The 16,632-nt window shown below is 53.7% G+C and overlaps 1 protein-coding gene across 1 annotated transcript in view; it reads left to right on the forward strand.

The window, feature by feature from the left end:
* SEPTIN4 (septin 4) overlaps positions 1 to 16,632 on the forward strand; it is a 40,224-nt gene that overhangs the window by 2,277 nt on the left and 21,315 nt on the right. The window contains 2 exon segments of the mRNA XM_038759280.1: positions 1,331 to 1,375; positions 2,749 to 2,756. Of these exon segments, the coding sequence (XP_038615208.1) occupies positions 1,331 to 1,375; positions 2,749 to 2,756 (53 nt within the window).

A 16,632-nucleotide genomic window follows, 5' to 3' on the forward strand; every position in this document is an offset into this window, starting at 1 on the left:
ACCGGGAAGCGCGGCGCTGGCTGGCTGGCTGCCTTCCAAAATCAGTTTGGCCTTCCCGTCACCTACGTGATGGGGTGCCCGGCACCCAAACCCTTTGGTTTGGGTCGGCGTGGTAGCGGGGAGAAGCCTGGCCCCTTATTAACCATTGGCCCCTTCCCTGATAATGCTACTACTAATAATAATCACTGTGGTATTTGTTAAGCGCTCACTGTGCACTTAGTGAGCACTGGGATAGATACACGGTAACTGGGATGGACCCGGGGTTCGCGGTGTAAATCCCCATTTTCCAGATGAGGGAACTGAAGCCCAGAGTGAAGTGACTTTCCCAAGGTCACTCGGCAGACAAGCGGCAGAGCCGGGATTAGAACCCAGGTTCTTCTGAATCCCAGGCTGATGCTCTATCTACCAGGCCGCACGGGGCCCCCATCCAGTCCTGTGCCGCCTCCTCAGAGGTGGGAGTGTCAAGACCAGTTTTAGGCCTGGCTCTGACCACTATCTTCTTGTTGTCTGAACAGACCACTTCTCTGGACCTTAAGGGAAGTACCAACCGGTCTGCAAATCTCCAATTTGTACTTCCCAAGCGCTTAGTACAGTGCTCTGCACATAGTAAGCGCTCAATAAATACGATTGATGATGATGATGATGCAAGTCTAGATGCTGCTGCTCCTGGGGGGTGGAGTGTGGGCACTCTGTAAGGGTGAGGGACAGCGGGGAGCGAATGATAACAACAATAATAGTATTTGTTAAGCGCTTAGTATTCACCGAGCAGTCCGCTAAACACTGTGAGATAGATACAAGATAACTAGATCCGACACAGTCCCTGTCCCACACGGGGCTCACGGTCCAAGTGGGAGGGAGAACGGGTCTTGACTCCCCATTTTACAGATGGGGAAACTGAGGGACGGGGGAGTCGAAGCGACTTGCCCGAGGTCAAACAGCATGGCGAGCGGCGGAGCAGCATTAGAACCCAGGTCCTCTGACGCCTAACTAAGCCCGTGCTCTTTCCGCCTGGCCACCCTGCCAGGAAGAGATTGAAGCTAAAAATGATCCGTGGAAGGGCATGCGGGATGTAAGGGAGGGTCCAGAGCTGGTCGTGGACAGGATGACAAGGGAACTGCCAAGTTGAAGGAGCGTCAGAAGAACCTAATCAGATACCAGAGGGATTCCCGATGGACCAAATTGGAGAGCCAGCTGACTGGTCACGGGTTTTGCAAAGAACAAGAATGATTTTATATCTTTCCCGAAGCAGGAGTCCAGGGTGGGAGGATGGGGAGAGGGACCCGGGGAAAGGGATGACGAGAAAAATCGATTCCTTTCTTTCCTCTTTCAGATGTTTCGGAGGAGATGTACAGTAGGGTCATCTGGTGGTTGAAAGGTTTGTGTTTCTTCTCTATTTGGTCCCTGCGCCACAATTTACCAGACTCGGTACCCCCCCGGGGGGACATTTATTTGGGCCCCAAAGGGGCTGTTTTATTCCGAGGATGGGCGTTTAGATTTTAATTGTGACTGTATTTGGTGTGGGGTTTGGGATTGTGGAACTGTATTTGTTGTAGTAGTAGTTGTTGTAGCAGTAGTGCTAGTAGTAGTAGTAGTAGTAGTACTGATTAAGCACTTACTGTGTGTAGAGCCCTGAAAAAAGCGGTGGGAGAGAATACACAGATGGGAATGAGACTGTTCCCTATCCCTCGGCAGGCTCCCAGTTGAAGAATTTAGGGTGGGGAGAAGGGATTGGAGACGGACACCTCAGGAGTGATGAAACATTAAAACACAACCCAGGCCATGATGATTGCTCTGTCCGTTGGTATTTCTGTCCCTTTCTGAAAGAGCAGGGATATATGTTTGGTATTTTAATGGGGTATTTGTTAAGGGCCTGCTATTAGCAGGCACTGTACTAAGCGCTGGGGTAGATAGAAGCTAATCAGGTCCGACACAGTCCCCGTCTCACGTGGGGCTTGATTCCCATTTTCCAAATGAGGGAACCGAGGCCCGGAGAAGTGAAGTGACTCACCCAAGGTCTCCCAGCAGAAGAGTGGCGGAGTCGGGAGTAGGAGCCGGGTCCTCTGGCTGTGCTCTTGCTCTTTCCACTAAGGCCCCCTGCTTCTCAGGGATCGAATCCATCCCGAGCCGGCTGCTGCTGGTTCGGCTTGACCCCCTAGCTTATGCGTACCCCATCGAGTCTTTCAGTCCGGTGGGGGCCTTTCGTAATAGGGGAAAGAAGGTGTTGAGCGTCAGCTAGCCCGGCTTCGGCGGCAACGCAGCTCTAAGGAGAAAAGCATCGTGTCAGTTGAAGCTCAGAGTAAGAGGAGGCCTGAGATTTCCAACTCGAGGCCAAACCCAGCCGAAATCAGAGGAGAGACCCTTGGGAGATTATCTATTCTTTTCTTTGTTCGTTTGTTTATATCAATGTCTGTCTCCCCTTCTAGACTGTAAGCTCGTTGTGGGTAGCGAACGTGTCTATCAACCCTGTTATGTTGTACTCCCCCAAACCCGTAGTACACAGTGAGTGCTCGGTAGGTACCATTGATTGATTGATTAGAAAATAGCAGGGTGAGGTCTGCCCTGCCTCACGGAGTCAGAAAAGCTACCCCAGAGCCGAATGGACTATTAGAGGTGGCGTTGCTTTGGGGGCCGAGAGGGTCCAAAGCGGGCATCTCTAGTCAATCGTCGTCTTTTTCTGCCCCGCCTCTGCCTGACTGTGAATTCCATGTGTCGCCTCTTGGGAACTGCTCGCCTTCCAAACTTCAACAGATGAAGAGGTAAGAGATTCTCCGAAAAGCTCTTTCTCGCCCTTTTTCCCTGCTCCCCCAGCCTTGGCCCTTCACTTGGGTTAAAGCTGGCCTCTCCCCAGGCTCGGAGGGAGCAGTGTCCCTCATCTCTCCCCCGGACTCCCCCAACCCCAAACGGCCTGGCATTTGTAAAGGGGCCAGAGGCACCTTGCAGATTCCGAGAAACCGGAATGGGGAGCATCGCGGGGGCTCGGAGGTGCTCTGCTCGGCAGGGGATAACGGGGGCGATTGGAAGTGTTCTCTCCTCCTTTGCTCCCCTCTGTCATGGCGGGCTCATTCCGGAAACCATCCCGGACACTTAGTCGGATCGGTCCCGACCTCAAGCTTGGTAAACCTTCAAAAGAAGGTCACTTTCCCCAATCCACATTACATAGTTCTGAGCCTTGAGCCTTCTACCGCTCTTGACAGTAAGCTCCTCGTGGGCAAGGAACATGTCTACCTAACATAGTGTATCGTTCTAGCACAAGCGCCTAGTACAGTGCTCAGCACACACTAAGTGCTCAATAAACACCACTGACGGATGGGTGGGTCTATCCATCGGCAAGTAGGCTCGGTAGGTTTGTGCCAGTGCAGGATGTGGAACCAGAAATAGGCGGCAGAGAGATAATAATAATAAGGATACTGGTATTTCTTAAGCGCTTATTATGTGCCTGGCACTGTACTAAGTGCTGGGGTAGATGCAAGTTAATTGGGTGGGGCACAGTCCGTGTCCCACGTAGGGCTCCCAGTCTTCATCCCCATTATCAAGATGAGGTAACAGGCCCAGAGAAGTGAAGCGACTTGCCCAAAGTCACACAGCAGACGTGGCGGAGCCAGGATTAGAACCCACGTCCCTCCGACTCCCGGGCCCGCGCTCCTATAAGCCACACTGAGAGATCTCTTTGGATGCAGGGGTCGGGATGGGGAGTGGGGAAGGAAGAAGTCCAGTTTCAACCCAAGAAAGTGGGGTTGGGTCAGAAACAGTCTGTTGGGGGTCAGAACCTGGGCTGTGGCCTCCCAGGATCCAGCTGATCCCGGAACTGGGGCCATCACAGGCTCCTTGGGTAGTGGGGAAGGGAGGAGGGAGAACCAGCTGAGAGTTGTGTGGAGGTTCAGGGAAGTAGGTTTAGGGGGTTTGTTTTGGGGAGCCCCACCAAGGTGTCCAGACGTCAGTCCATCCCCCCGCATCAAAGACTTGAGAGTACCCTAAAACAGAGTCGGTAGACCCAGTCCCTGCCCACAAGAAGTTTACAGCCAAGAGGGGGAGGCAGACATCGATAGAAATAAATAAATTACGGATATGGACACAAATGCCATAGGGCTGACGATGGAATGAATGAAGGGAGCAAATCCAAGTGTAAGGGTGATGCAGGAGGGAGGGGCAGAAGAGGAAATGAAGGCTTAGGCGGGAAAGGCCTCTTGGAAGGAGACGTGCTTTCACTAAGGCTTTGGAGGCGAAAAGGGTGAAGGTCTGTCAACTATGAAGGGGGAAGGAATTCCGGGCCAGAGGCGGGACGTGGGCGAGGGGATCGGCGGCGAGCCAGACGGGGATCGAGGTACAGCCAGCGGGTTGGCATTAGAGGAGCCAAGGGCGCGGGCTGGATCGTAGTAGGGGAACAGGGAGGTGAGGTGGCCTCAGAAAGCCATGGAGGGCCCCAGGGGAGAGGAGGGCCATCTCCCCGACCCGGGCGGTTCCTTCCGAATAGGGGTGGCAGAGGAGGCCACCTTCGGAGGAGAAGGGCGCTGGGAACCTGTGGCTAGCAGGGAGCACTCAGAGCAGCAGCCGCGCCTTCCGGGTACGGGAAACCGGAGCACTTTCCCCCCACCTTGCCTCCTGAAAGTCTCTTTTCCAGCCTTCCCTGGTTGGGGTCATCAGGGATCATCATCATCATCAATCATATTTATTGAGCGCTTACTATGTGCAGAGCACTGTACTAAGCGCTTGGGAAGTACAAATTGGCAACATACAGAGACAGTCCCTACCCAACATTGGGCTCACAGTCTAAAAGGGGGAGACAGAGAACAAAACCAAACATACTAACAAAATAAAATAGAATAGATATGTACTATTTATTTTATTTGATCTCTCCACCTCCTTAGGGGAAAGGACTTTTGGGGGTTAGGGGCAGGGTTCCCCTACCTCTATGTCCCTCTCTGACCTCTATGTCGCTTGGGGAAGCACAGCGTGGCTCAGGGGCAAGAGCCCGGGCTTGGGAGTGAGAGGTCATGGGTTCAAATCCCAGCTCTGCCGCTTGTCTGTTGTGTAACTTTGGGCAAGTCACTTCTCTGTGCCCCAGTGATCTCATCTGTAAAATGGGGATGAAGACTGTGAGCCCCACGTGGGACAACCTGATCACCTTGTATCCTCCCCAGCGCTTAGAACAGTGCTCGTCCCATACTAAGCGCTTAACAAATACGAAAATTATTATTATTATTCCCCTCGACTCTCAGAGGTTTCTAGTCTCTCTCAAATGCTATTAATCCCAGCACATGGGCCAAGCGTCCGGGTTTATGGTCAGGACGGGCAGGCGAATGAAAAGCGGAGCCTCTGAGCTCTATTTCAGGGGCCGAATTGAAGGCGGCCAGCAGCCGGGGGAAGCGCCTGTTGTTCGGGATCGTTCTCGGCCACCACTGTCCCTGCGGCGGGATGCGGGGCTAAAGCTCCTCATCCGGGCCAGCCCGGGGCCCAGCTGTTGCCCAAAGCTGCCGTCGTCGTGGAGATTAACCCTCTCCCGGGCCACGCGCACGTCACGTAGATCCGAAGGAGCCCAAGAGCCGGGTGCCGTTTCCTCCCCCGGCCGGCTCTGCCCACGGACGAGGAGGAGGAGGAGGAATGGCATCATTGAGCCCGGGCAGGAAGCAGCATGGCCTACCGGAAAAAGCACTGACCTGGGATTCGGATCGAATCCGGGCTCTCCCTCTTGTCATTCATTCAATCGTATTTATTGAGCTGTGTGCAGAGCACTGTACTGAGCGCTTGGGAAGTACAAGAGTCGCCTGCTGAGGATGACCTTGGGCGAGTCGCTCAACTTCCCAGTCTCCTCGTCTGTAACATGCGGTACCCCTTCTCTCTCCTACTCAGACTGCGAGCCCCTTGTGGGACAGGGACTGTGCCGACCTGATTATCTTGTACCGGCCTCAGTGCTTAGCCCAGTGCGCGACACCTAGTGAGTGCTTGAGAGTGCCCTAATTTTTACCGGATGGGGACCGAAAGTTTATATTTACTTCCCAAGTAAGCAGGCAAGGAGTTTACTCTCTAAATAAACGACCAGGTGCTCTGGCAGCCTTTCAGCATCTCTTATATTCCTCATCAGTAGTGTTTATCGAGCGCTTCCTGTGTGCGGAGCACCGGGCTAAGCGGTTGGGAGAGTACGAGCCAACGAAGTTGGTAGACGCATTCCACAGTGAGCTTGGGGGGGTCCCCATCCCCTTCTCTTCCCCATTCCAAGGGACCAAAAGGAGAGAATTTCAGGAGGCTTTTAGACTGGGGAGTGATTCTCGGAGAGAGAACTTGTGTTAGGGCACGTACAGTAAGCAAGAGGTTGAGAAGTGAAGGGCAGAGGGGAAGAGATGACTCAGAGAATAAAAGAATAAAAGATGGAGGGTTAGGAGTATGAGGGGGAGGAGAGGTGGGACCAAGAGACCAGGGGAATAGGGAAACTGGTAGTGGTAGTAGAAGTATTAGTAGTATTTATTGAGCATCCACTTGATAACAAAATGATACATGCCCACAGGGAGCTTACACTCTTAACGGGGAGACAAGCTGAAAAATAAACTTATTAAAAGGATCCATGAGGGAGATGATGATGATGATGGCATTTATTAAGCGCTTACTATGTGCAAAGCACTGTTCTAAGCGCTGGGGGGATACAAGGTGATTAGGTTGTCCCACGTGGGGCTCACAGACTCAATCCCCATTTTACAGATGAGGTAACTGAGGCATAGAGAAGTTAAGTGACTTGCCCAAGTCACACAGCTGACAATTGGCGGAGCCGGGATTTGAACCCACGACCTCTGACTCCAAAGCCCGGGCTGTTTCCACTGAGCCACGCTGCTCCTCTGATCTGAATTAGTGGATGCAGCTAATGAGGTATGGCCAGCTGGGTTCCTCTCAGGAAGGAGCCCCGCCTGGAACGCCAAAATATCATCGTCAGTGGGGTTCACCGAGCACACACTGTGTGCGGAGCGCTGCACCGAGCCCTTGGGAGAGTCCAGTACCATAAGGTCCCTGCCCAAAATATCCCGAAGGAGCATTTTTGAGGAAATCATTGAGCAGGATAAAATGCAAGAGTTGGTGGACACATTCCCCGCCTAAAGCGTCCCAAAGAAAGAAGGAGCGACAGGGCCGTCTGTGGCCCCTGGAGGCTTTGGAGCCTCCCAAGGGGCCACGGGCTATTGAGCTCCCCACCCAGGGCGAGTCCAGGGAAATGCGTCCAGCTCCCGGTTTGCCGCCCTGTGGATCCGTCCCTCGCCTCTCCAAGCCAGCAACCGCCCCGTCCGTCTCCCGCCGTTGGCTTCAACCTAAGGCTGGGGAGCGGTGGGGTTAATCGTCCCCTGCATTCCGGATGTGACATTTTTGGCCCAGCTCGCCGTGGTCCTCCACCCCCCCCATCCCCGCTTGGCTCGTTTTGTTTTGGTTTAGGAAGTCAAGAGCCCTGGCAGCGAGACAGCTCCTTCCCAAAATAACTCTCATCCCGTCCCGGCAATTACCGCTCCGCAGTGCCGCTCGCTTCCCAGGAGCTGGGAGGAGATGGCTCCCAGCGATCGGGTGGGGGAATTCCGGGTTTGGGACCGGGCCGCCTCCGTGGAGGTACCAGGCGGGGATGAGGGATGAGGCCCCCCCTCTCTCAGCCATCTTCTCCCCGCCCCCAGCCCCACCCCGAGAGGTGCTCAGATGAGGTAACTGAGGCCCAGAGAAGCAAAGTGACCTGCCCCAGGCCACCCAGCAGTCAAGTGACGGAGCCGGGATCAGAACCCGGGTCCTTCTGACTCCCATGCCCGGGCTCTACCAGACCCCGCTGCTTCCTCTTAAGCACCAGTGGCAAGTCACTTAATCAATCAATCAACCGATCGTATTTATTGAGCGCTTACTGTGTGCAGAGCACTGTACTAAGCGCTCGGGAAGTACAAGTTGGCAACATACAGAGACAGTCCCTACCCAACAGTGGGCTCACAGTCTAAAAATCTAAAACTTAACTCATCCGGGCCTCGGTTGCTTCGTCTGGAAAAGGGGCATGAAAACTGGGAACCCCACGGGGGACGTGGACTGTGTCCGAGCCTGATTAGCTTAGATCTTCCTCAGTGCTTAGTACAGTGCTTGGCGCATAGTAAGCGCTTAACAAATACCAGAAAAAACACGAAATTTTTTTTTTCCCTGCCGAGCCAAAGCAGCGCCTGCCGTTGGGGTGAGCGTCCTGTGCTCCAGCCGACCCCCCCTTCTCCTCCTCCTCCTCATTCACGGAAAAGGCGTCCCCATTCATTCATTCATTCATTCATTCATTCAATCAATCGTATTTATTGAGCGCTTACTGTGTGCAGAGCACTGTACTAAGCGCTTGGGAAGTACAAGTTGGCAGAGGCCCCCCTCCCTTTTCTCCCACCCCGGGTCCCCTTGGCCAAATGTTGATCCCTCTGGCCGCCCCGAGTGGGAAGAAAGAGTCCAGACAACCCCGCCTCCCCCGGGCCCGACCGTCCCCGGACCGAGAAGCTGCGTGCTGGACTCCACCCAGACCAAGCGAAACACATTCCTGCCGATTTGGGGACCCAATTAGCAGCGGCTCAATGGGAAAGTCTCGGCCGGGCCCCGTGCGGTCAGCCCCTCCCGCCTTCTCACAGGGCCCCGGGGACTGGGCCGGACACGGTTTCCTGGAGCCGGGAATTCCGTTCTGCGGATGGATGCCTGCATCTATGGATGCGTGCGTGCACGCGTGGACGGATTGATGGATACGTGGATAGTCATAATAACGATGATATTTGTGAAGCACCTACTGTGTGCCGAGCACGTGTCTGAGGATGGACGGGCGGGTGGGCTACCCTTCCAAGGAGCTCTAAACGCTCCAGGCCCCTTCCCAGAAGGGAACCCCTGGCCGCCGGCAGAAGGTACATTTGGTCCGCTGCTCCACGTGTCAATCTCGGGTGAACCCCCAACGCCCAAATCCCGGATTGAGGGGAGCCAGAGGGGATGGCTCGCAGCAACGGATTCGACACCAGCCCAAGTCCAACGGGGCTCGGCTGATTTTGTCCTTGGGCCTGACTGCCTGTCCTTAATAACTGTGGTATTTTCTCATCGCTTGCTAAGTGTGAGGGGAGGGGACAATCAGTCGATGGCATTTATTGAGCGCTTACCGTGTGCGGAGCCTTGTACTAAGCGCTCGGGAGAGTACGATTTAGTGGACACATTCCCCGCCCGCAGCGAGCGTACGGTCTATTTTACTTGTACCTATCTATTCTATTTATTTTATTTTGTTAGTATGTTTGGTTTTGTTCTCTGTCTCCCCCCTTCTAGACTGTGAGCCCGCTGTTGGGTGGGGACTGTCTCTATATGTTGCCAGCTTGTACTTCCCAGGCGCTTAGTACAGTGCTCTGCACACAGTAAGCGCTCAATAAATACGATTGATTGACTGATTGATTCCCGAGAGCAAGCGTGAAGGTTCAGCCCAGTGTCACCGGGTTTCCAAAAGATCATCGCATGGGCGGTGCCCGAACCCCACTTCTGCTCCTTGTCTCCTAGCCGGAGGTCCAGGGCTGGTAAAAAGAGCATGGCCTAGTGGTTAGAGCGTGGGTGGGCCCGGGAGTCAGAAAGGCCTGGGTTCTAATCCCGGCTCCGACACTCGTCTGCAGGGTGACTGTGGGCAAGTCACTTCACTTTTCTGTGCCTCAGTTCCTTCATCTGTAGAATGGGGATTAAGGCTCTGAGCCCCATGTGAGGCAGGAACCGTGTCCAACCTGACTAGTTTGTATATAAGGGAGGACGGGAAGGGGGAGGAGGAGGAGGAGGAGGAGGAGGACCGCCCCCCAGGCTCTCCTGACCCGCCGGCAGCTTTCCTCCATGCTGGGAGAAGGAAGCGCGGGGAGGTGGGCGGATCTCGGGCCCAGGCGTCCGGCCCAGGGGAAGTGGGGGTGACTCTGGAGAGGAGTAAGGAGGTAGGACCCTGAAGTCTGTCTAGAGAGGCTCCCGTCCCCTGCTTACAGGGAGGGTCAAAATCAACCCCAAGCGGCCTTGGGAGAGGATATATTTAATAATAATAATAATAATAATGGCATTTATTAAGCGCTTACTATGTGCAAAACACTGTTCTAAGCACTGGGGAGTTTACAAGGTGATCAGGTTGTCCCACGGGGGGGCTCACAGTCTTAATCCCCATTTTACAGATGAGGTAACTAAGGCGCAGAGAAGTGAAGTGACTTGCCCAAAGTCACACTGCTGACAAATGGCAAAGCCAGGATTTGAACCCACGACCTCTGACTCCAAAGCCCGGGCTCTTTCCGCTGAGCCACGCTGCGGTAGGCCGGCCGGATGTCACCCACTTAGCCCCCACGTGGAGGTTGTTCTTGAGAAAGCTGGTTCGTGGTTCTGTTTTGGGGCTTATCGTCTTCCGGTGGCCGGAGAGCAATAGGATTGGGATCCCGGAGTGGCTGGCTGCGATCTCCTCCGGGTGCCCAATACGGTCAGGTCGGATCAGAGGCGGCCGATGAGTCCGAGAGTCTCGGCGTTAATTCATCTGCCTTTGTCATTCATTCATTCATTCAATCGCATTTATTGAGCGCTTACTGTGTGCAGAGCGCTGTACTAAGCGCTTGGGAAGTACAAATTGGCAACTTTGTCTGTGGCTTGGAGAGGCCAGTACGGCCTAGCGGATAGATGACAGGCCTGGGAGTTGGAAGGACCTGGGTTCTCATTCCGGCACCGCCGCTTGTCTGGTGCGGGACCTTGGGCAAGTCACTTCACTTCCGTGGGCCTCAGTGACCTCGTCTGTGAAATGGGGATTCGGTGCCTGTTCTCCCTCCCACCGAGACCGTGAGTCCCACGCGTGATGGTGCTGGATCTGATCGTCAATTAACGTAAACGCCGTGGTACTGGTATTGGTTAACCCTAACCCTCCTCCTCCTCCTCCTCCTCCTCCTCCTCCCGCTTCCCCAGCCAGCCACCCAACCTTGCCCTTCCGCACAGCTCTGTGAATCCAGGCTTCTCCCCTCGGCCCAGGTCTCAGGGCAGAGACCTGCCCATTTCTTCCTTAAAAACCCTACCTTTTTATGTTTATGCCCGTTTCTTCCTTAAAAACCCTACCTTTTTATGTTTATTACAATAACCATGACCTGGCTGGTATCCGGCTAGGATTTTGGCCTAAAAAGTGTTATTTCCAGGTTAGGTCCGGCTGTCCCCAGCTGGGACATCATTTTTAGGCCCGTCGTTCTGTCTGTGTTCAACCCAAATTCCCCAAGACGTATTGAGATCGCACAAAAGACACGGGAGAGTTCCTATTTAAGATTCGAAAGGATCAGTCCCAAGTATTTCGCAGTGAGCTGGAGAGAAGGGGGACTGAGACGGGGAGCTCCTGAAAATCTTTCAACTGCCAAGAGCAGGCAGAAGGAAGTTCTAGCAGGAAAAGCAGTGTGGCCTAGTAGAGAGAGCCTTCCCAGACTGAGCCCCTTCCTTCCTCTCCCCCTTGTCCCCCTCTCCATCCCCCCCATCTTACCTCCTTCCCTTCCCCACAGCACCTGTATATATATATATATATATATATATATATATATATATATTTGTACATATTTATTACTCTGTTTATTTATTTATTTATTTTACTTGTACCTATCTATTCTATTTATTTTATTTTGTTAGTATGTTTGGTTTTGTTCTCCATCTCCCCCTTTTAGACTGTGAGCCCACTGTTGGGTAGGGACTGTCTCCATATGTTGCCAATTTGTACTTCCCAAGCGCTTAGTACAGTGCTCTGCACACAGTAAGTGCTCAATAAATACGATTGATGATGATGATGGACCTGGCAGCCAAAAGCCCTGGGTTCTAATCCCAACTCCGCCATTTCCGCGCTGGGTGACCTTGAGCAAGTGATTTCAGTTCTCTGTGCCTCCGTCTTTCAAATGGGGGTTCAATACCTGTTCTCCCTCATCCTTAGACCGTGAGCCGCAGGTGGGTCAGGGGCTGGGTCTGGCTTGATTAGCTTGTATGTACCTCGATCGATCCGTCAATCATCAGTGGTATTTGTTGAGCGCTTACCGTGTGCAGAGGACTGCACTAAGCGCTTGGGAGAGTATGCTATAGCAGATCTTCTAGACTGTGAGCCCACTGTTGGGTAGGGACCGTCTCTATATGTTGCCAACTTGTACGTCCCAAGCACTTAGTCCAGTGCTCTGCACACAGTAAGTGCTCAATAAATCCATCCATTCATTCAATCGTATTTATTGAGCGCTTACTGTGTGCAGAGCACTGTACTAAGCGCTTGGGAAGTACAAGTTGGCAACATCTAGAGACGGTCCCTACCCAACAGCGGGCTCACAGTCTAGAAGGGGGAGACAGGCGACAAAGCAAAACGTATTAACAAAATAAAATAAATAGATGTGTACAAGTAAAATAGAGTAATAAATACGTACAAACATATATACATATATCGGGAGACCCCGGCCCACCTGCCCCACCTGGGCAAAAAGTCCATCCTCATTCATTCAATCGTATTTATTGAGCGCTTACAAATACGATTGATTGATTGATTGATTTGGTAGGCATGTTCCCTGCCCACAAGGAGCTGACAGTCTAGAGAAAGGAGCTTACTGTCTACCCTAGAGGTTTGTACAGTGTACCCCAAAGTAGAGTACCCCAGAGTAAGCGCTTCATATGTTTGGTTTTGTTCTCTGTCTCCCCCTTTTAGACTGTGAGCCCACTGTTGGGTAGGGACTGTCTCTATATGTTGCCAACTTGTACTTCCCAAGTGCTTAGTCCAGTGCTCTGCACATAGTAAGCGCTCAATAAATACGATTGATTGATTGATTGATTGATTGATTGATTGATTAAGCGGCTCTTGAGTGCGGTGGGCTGCACTGACTGCTCAGGGAAATACAACTGGAGCCCAAGACCCAGCCCCCGTCCACCAAGAGCTTACACTGTAGTGAGGGAGACGGACTGAAAAATAGTCGCAAGCGGTAGAAACAGGCAACTCGTTGGACGTTACAAGTGACCTGCAAGTAGTCTAGGATATCAAGGAGTGGGCTCTGACCCGATTATCTTGGATCTCTCCCAGCACTTAGTGCTCGACGCACAGTCAGCACCGGCCCGATACCGCCGTCGTGATTATGAGGTGCTAGGGGGGACTGCCGGGGTGTTGGTCTTAGAGAAGCAGCGTGGCTTTGGAGTCAGGGGTCATGGGTTCGAATCCCGACCCCGCCACACGTCTGCTGTGTGACCTTGGGCGAGTCACTTAACTTCCCTGAGCCTCAGTTCCCTCATCTGTGACTGTGAGCCCCACCTGGGACAGCTTGATCACCTTGTGTCCCCCCCAGCGCTTAGAACAGTGCTCTGCACATAGTAAGCGCTTAACAAATGCCATTATTATTATTATTATTATTATTATCTCTCCCAGCACTTAGTGCTCGACGCATAGTCAGCACCAGACCGATACCGCAGTCGTGATTATGAAGTGCTAGGGGGGACTGCCGGGGTGTTGGTCTTAGAGAAGCAGCGTGGCTTTGGAGTCAGAGGTCATGGGTTCGAATCCCAACCCCGCCACACAGCTGCTGTGTGACCTTGGGCGAGTCACTTAACTTCTCTGCGCCTCAGTTCCCTCATCTGTAAAATGGGGATTAAGACTGTGAGCCCCACGTGGGACAACTTGATCACCTTGTATCCCCCCCAGCGCTTAGAACAGTGCTCTGCACATAGTAAGCGCTTAACAAATGCCATTATTATTATTATTATTATTATCTCTCCCAGCACTTAGTGCTCGACGCATAGTCAGCACCGGACCAATACCGCCGTCGTGATTATGAGGTGCTAGGGGGGACTGCCGGGGTGTTGGTCTTAGAGAAGCAGCATGGCTTTGGAGTCAGAGGTCATGGGTTCGAATCCCGACTCCGCCACACGTCTGCTGTGTGATCTTGGGCGAGTCACTTAACTTCTCCGAGCCTGTTACCTCATCTGTAAAATGGGGATTAAGACTGTGAGCCCCACGTGGGACAACTTGTCACCTTGTATCCCCCCCCCAGCGCTTAGAACAGTGCTCTGCACATAGTAAGCGCTTAACAAATGCCATTATTATTATTATTTAGTCAAATGACTGGATGGGGGAGGGTGTGGAGTTTTCGTGGGGGCCAGGGGGGCTCTGAAGGCGGGGAGGATGTGCAGGGGGAGGGAGGACCAGGCTGGGGATGGGCGGGGGAGCGAGATCGAGCCTGAGGAGACGGGCTTGGAAGGAGCAGAGAGTGCGAGCTGGGACATGGTGGGTGAGGAGAGCTGATGTGTAAAACAGAAAGCCGGCTGAACTCTGTGGACTTGATCTGGGAGGCTAGGAGGGGCTGGGAGAGGTTTCCAGACTTTTCCTTCATTCATCCATTCAGTCTATTGAGTGCTTACTGTGTGCAGAGCACTGCACTAAGCGCTTGGCACGAACCCCAGCCCAGGGGTCAGAGGTCCCGGGTTCTGACCCCGGCTCCACCCCTTGCCTGCCGGGTGACGTGGGACACGGCACTTCACTTCCCAGTTTCCTCGTCCGTAAAGTGGAAATTCCATTCCTGCCATCCTTCCTACTTAGGCCCACGTGGGACGGGGATTGTGTCCCATGGGATGGTATTGTACGTACCCCAGTGCTCACTTGAGCGTTTTGCAGAATGACGATTATCGAGCACTCAGACCGAATCTCGGCCCCATGTTATCATCATCATCATCATCAATCGTATTTATTGAGCGCTTACTATGTGCGGAGCACTGTACTAAGCGCTTGGCACGAACCCCAGCCCAGGGGTCAGAGTTCCCGGGTTCTGACCCCAGCTCCACCCCTTGCCTGCCGGGTGACGTGGGACACGGCACTTCACTTCCCAGTTTCCTCGTCCGTAAAGTGGAAATTCCATTCCTGCTATCCTTCCTACTTAGGCCCACGTGGGACGGGGATTGTGTCCCATGGGATTGTATTGTACGTACCCCAGTGCTCACTTGAGTGCTTTGCAGAATGACGATTATCGAGCACTCAGACCGAATCTCGGCCCCATATTATCATCATCATCATCATCATCAATCGTATTTATTGAGCGCTTATTATGTGCAGAGCACTGTACTAAGCACTTGGGAAGTACAAATTGGCAACATAGAGAGACAGTCCCTACAGAGCTCGTGTCCTCTCTGCGTAACAGAGGCCGAGAAGGGGCCTGCCTGGACTGAGCCGCGAGAATCCCGGAACCAGTGGAGGCCCAAGGGGGCCGGGCCTCCCTCCCAAAGGGCAGCGCACCTCCCGCTTGGACTTTGTGCCCATGGGACCGTGTCCTGATGGGCTCCCGGGGGACCTGTAGGCCCCGAAGCCCTTTTGGACAAATCTGCCCGGACAGAAGTGGCCAGCTTGGGTGCCAGGGGAGAGGATTGGGGATGAGGGAGGCTGTTCTCTTGGGCCCAATCGAACAATCGGTCAATTGATTAGGTGGTTCCTTATGTACAGAGCACTGTACTAAGCGCCGGGGTGGATGCAAGCAAATCGGGTTGGACACGGTCCCTGTCCCATGTGGGGTTCACCGTCTCAATCCCCATTTTACAGGTGAGGAAACTGAGGCCCAGTGAAGTGCTTGCCCCAGGTCACACAGCAGGCAAGTGGCAGAGCTGGGATTAGAACCCACGACCTTCTGACTCCCAGGACCGGGCTCTGTCCACTAGGCCATACTGCTTCTCAAATGGGAGCTTTCTGCCGGGGGGGCCCAGGCCGTTCACGCTCATCTGGGGAGAAGAAACGGGACGGAGCCCAGGAAGGGGCCCTGGGCACCACCAAGCTTTCTTTCTCGCCTCCTCCGTCCCTCCATCAATCCATCAATCTCAGGGATCAGGCTCAAATCCTTGGGAAGAGAGACTCCGATCTTGAATGTCCGTCAATCCCGGTCGTTGGGACCTGCCCTGCCCCCGGCCGCTGTCGCTCTGATCCCTTAGGCCTTTAATGCGTTTAAAGCCAGGGTGGCCTCTGCAGCTTCTCCGTCCCGTCCCCTCTCCGAGGCCTCTCGCCGGTGGTTGGGACGCTGCGCTCCCGGGCCCGATGGGACGGTCCCTCCGGACGGCCCGTCCCTCCCCTCGCCGGCCAAGGAGGCGGGGTGGTCTTATTAGCGGCGGCCGGCCCCCAGGCCCAGGCCTGACTGCACACGGTAAGCGCTCAATAAATACGATTGATTGATTGATTGATTGGCCCGCCAGCCCCGGGTCCGCAGAGATGCAGGGGATCCGGGCGGTGTGAGAAGCCCATCGTCAGTAATCCCAGGCCTTGCAGGATCCAGCCTCGGTGGGCAGGAGAACTACAAGGGACCTCCCCCACCACCCTGTCTGCTTTTAGACTGTGAGCCCACTTTTGGGTAGGGACTGTCTCTATATGTTGCCAACTTGGACTTCCCAAGCGCTTAGTACAGTGCTCTGCACACAGTAAGCGCTCAATAAATACGATTGATTGATTGATTGATTGATTGATTGAAGGGCCCCCCACCCTCCACCTCTGGCTTCCCTGCCCGCAAAATCCTAGCGTGGCAGGCTCCCCTCGCTTACTCTTTGAGCTAAGACTTGCCTACCTGATCTTATAATGATAATAACGATGGTATTTGTTAAGCGCCTACTATGTGCCAAGCACTTTTCCAAGCACCGGGGTAGATACCGGGTCATCGGGTTGTCCCACGTGGGGCT

This window comes from Tachyglossus aculeatus, chromosome 17 (assembly GCF_015852505.1).
Source record: "Tachyglossus aculeatus isolate mTacAcu1 chromosome 17, mTacAcu1.pri, whole genome shotgun sequence".
Classification (NCBI taxonomy): domain Eukaryota; kingdom Metazoa; phylum Chordata; class Mammalia; order Monotremata; family Tachyglossidae; genus Tachyglossus; species Tachyglossus aculeatus.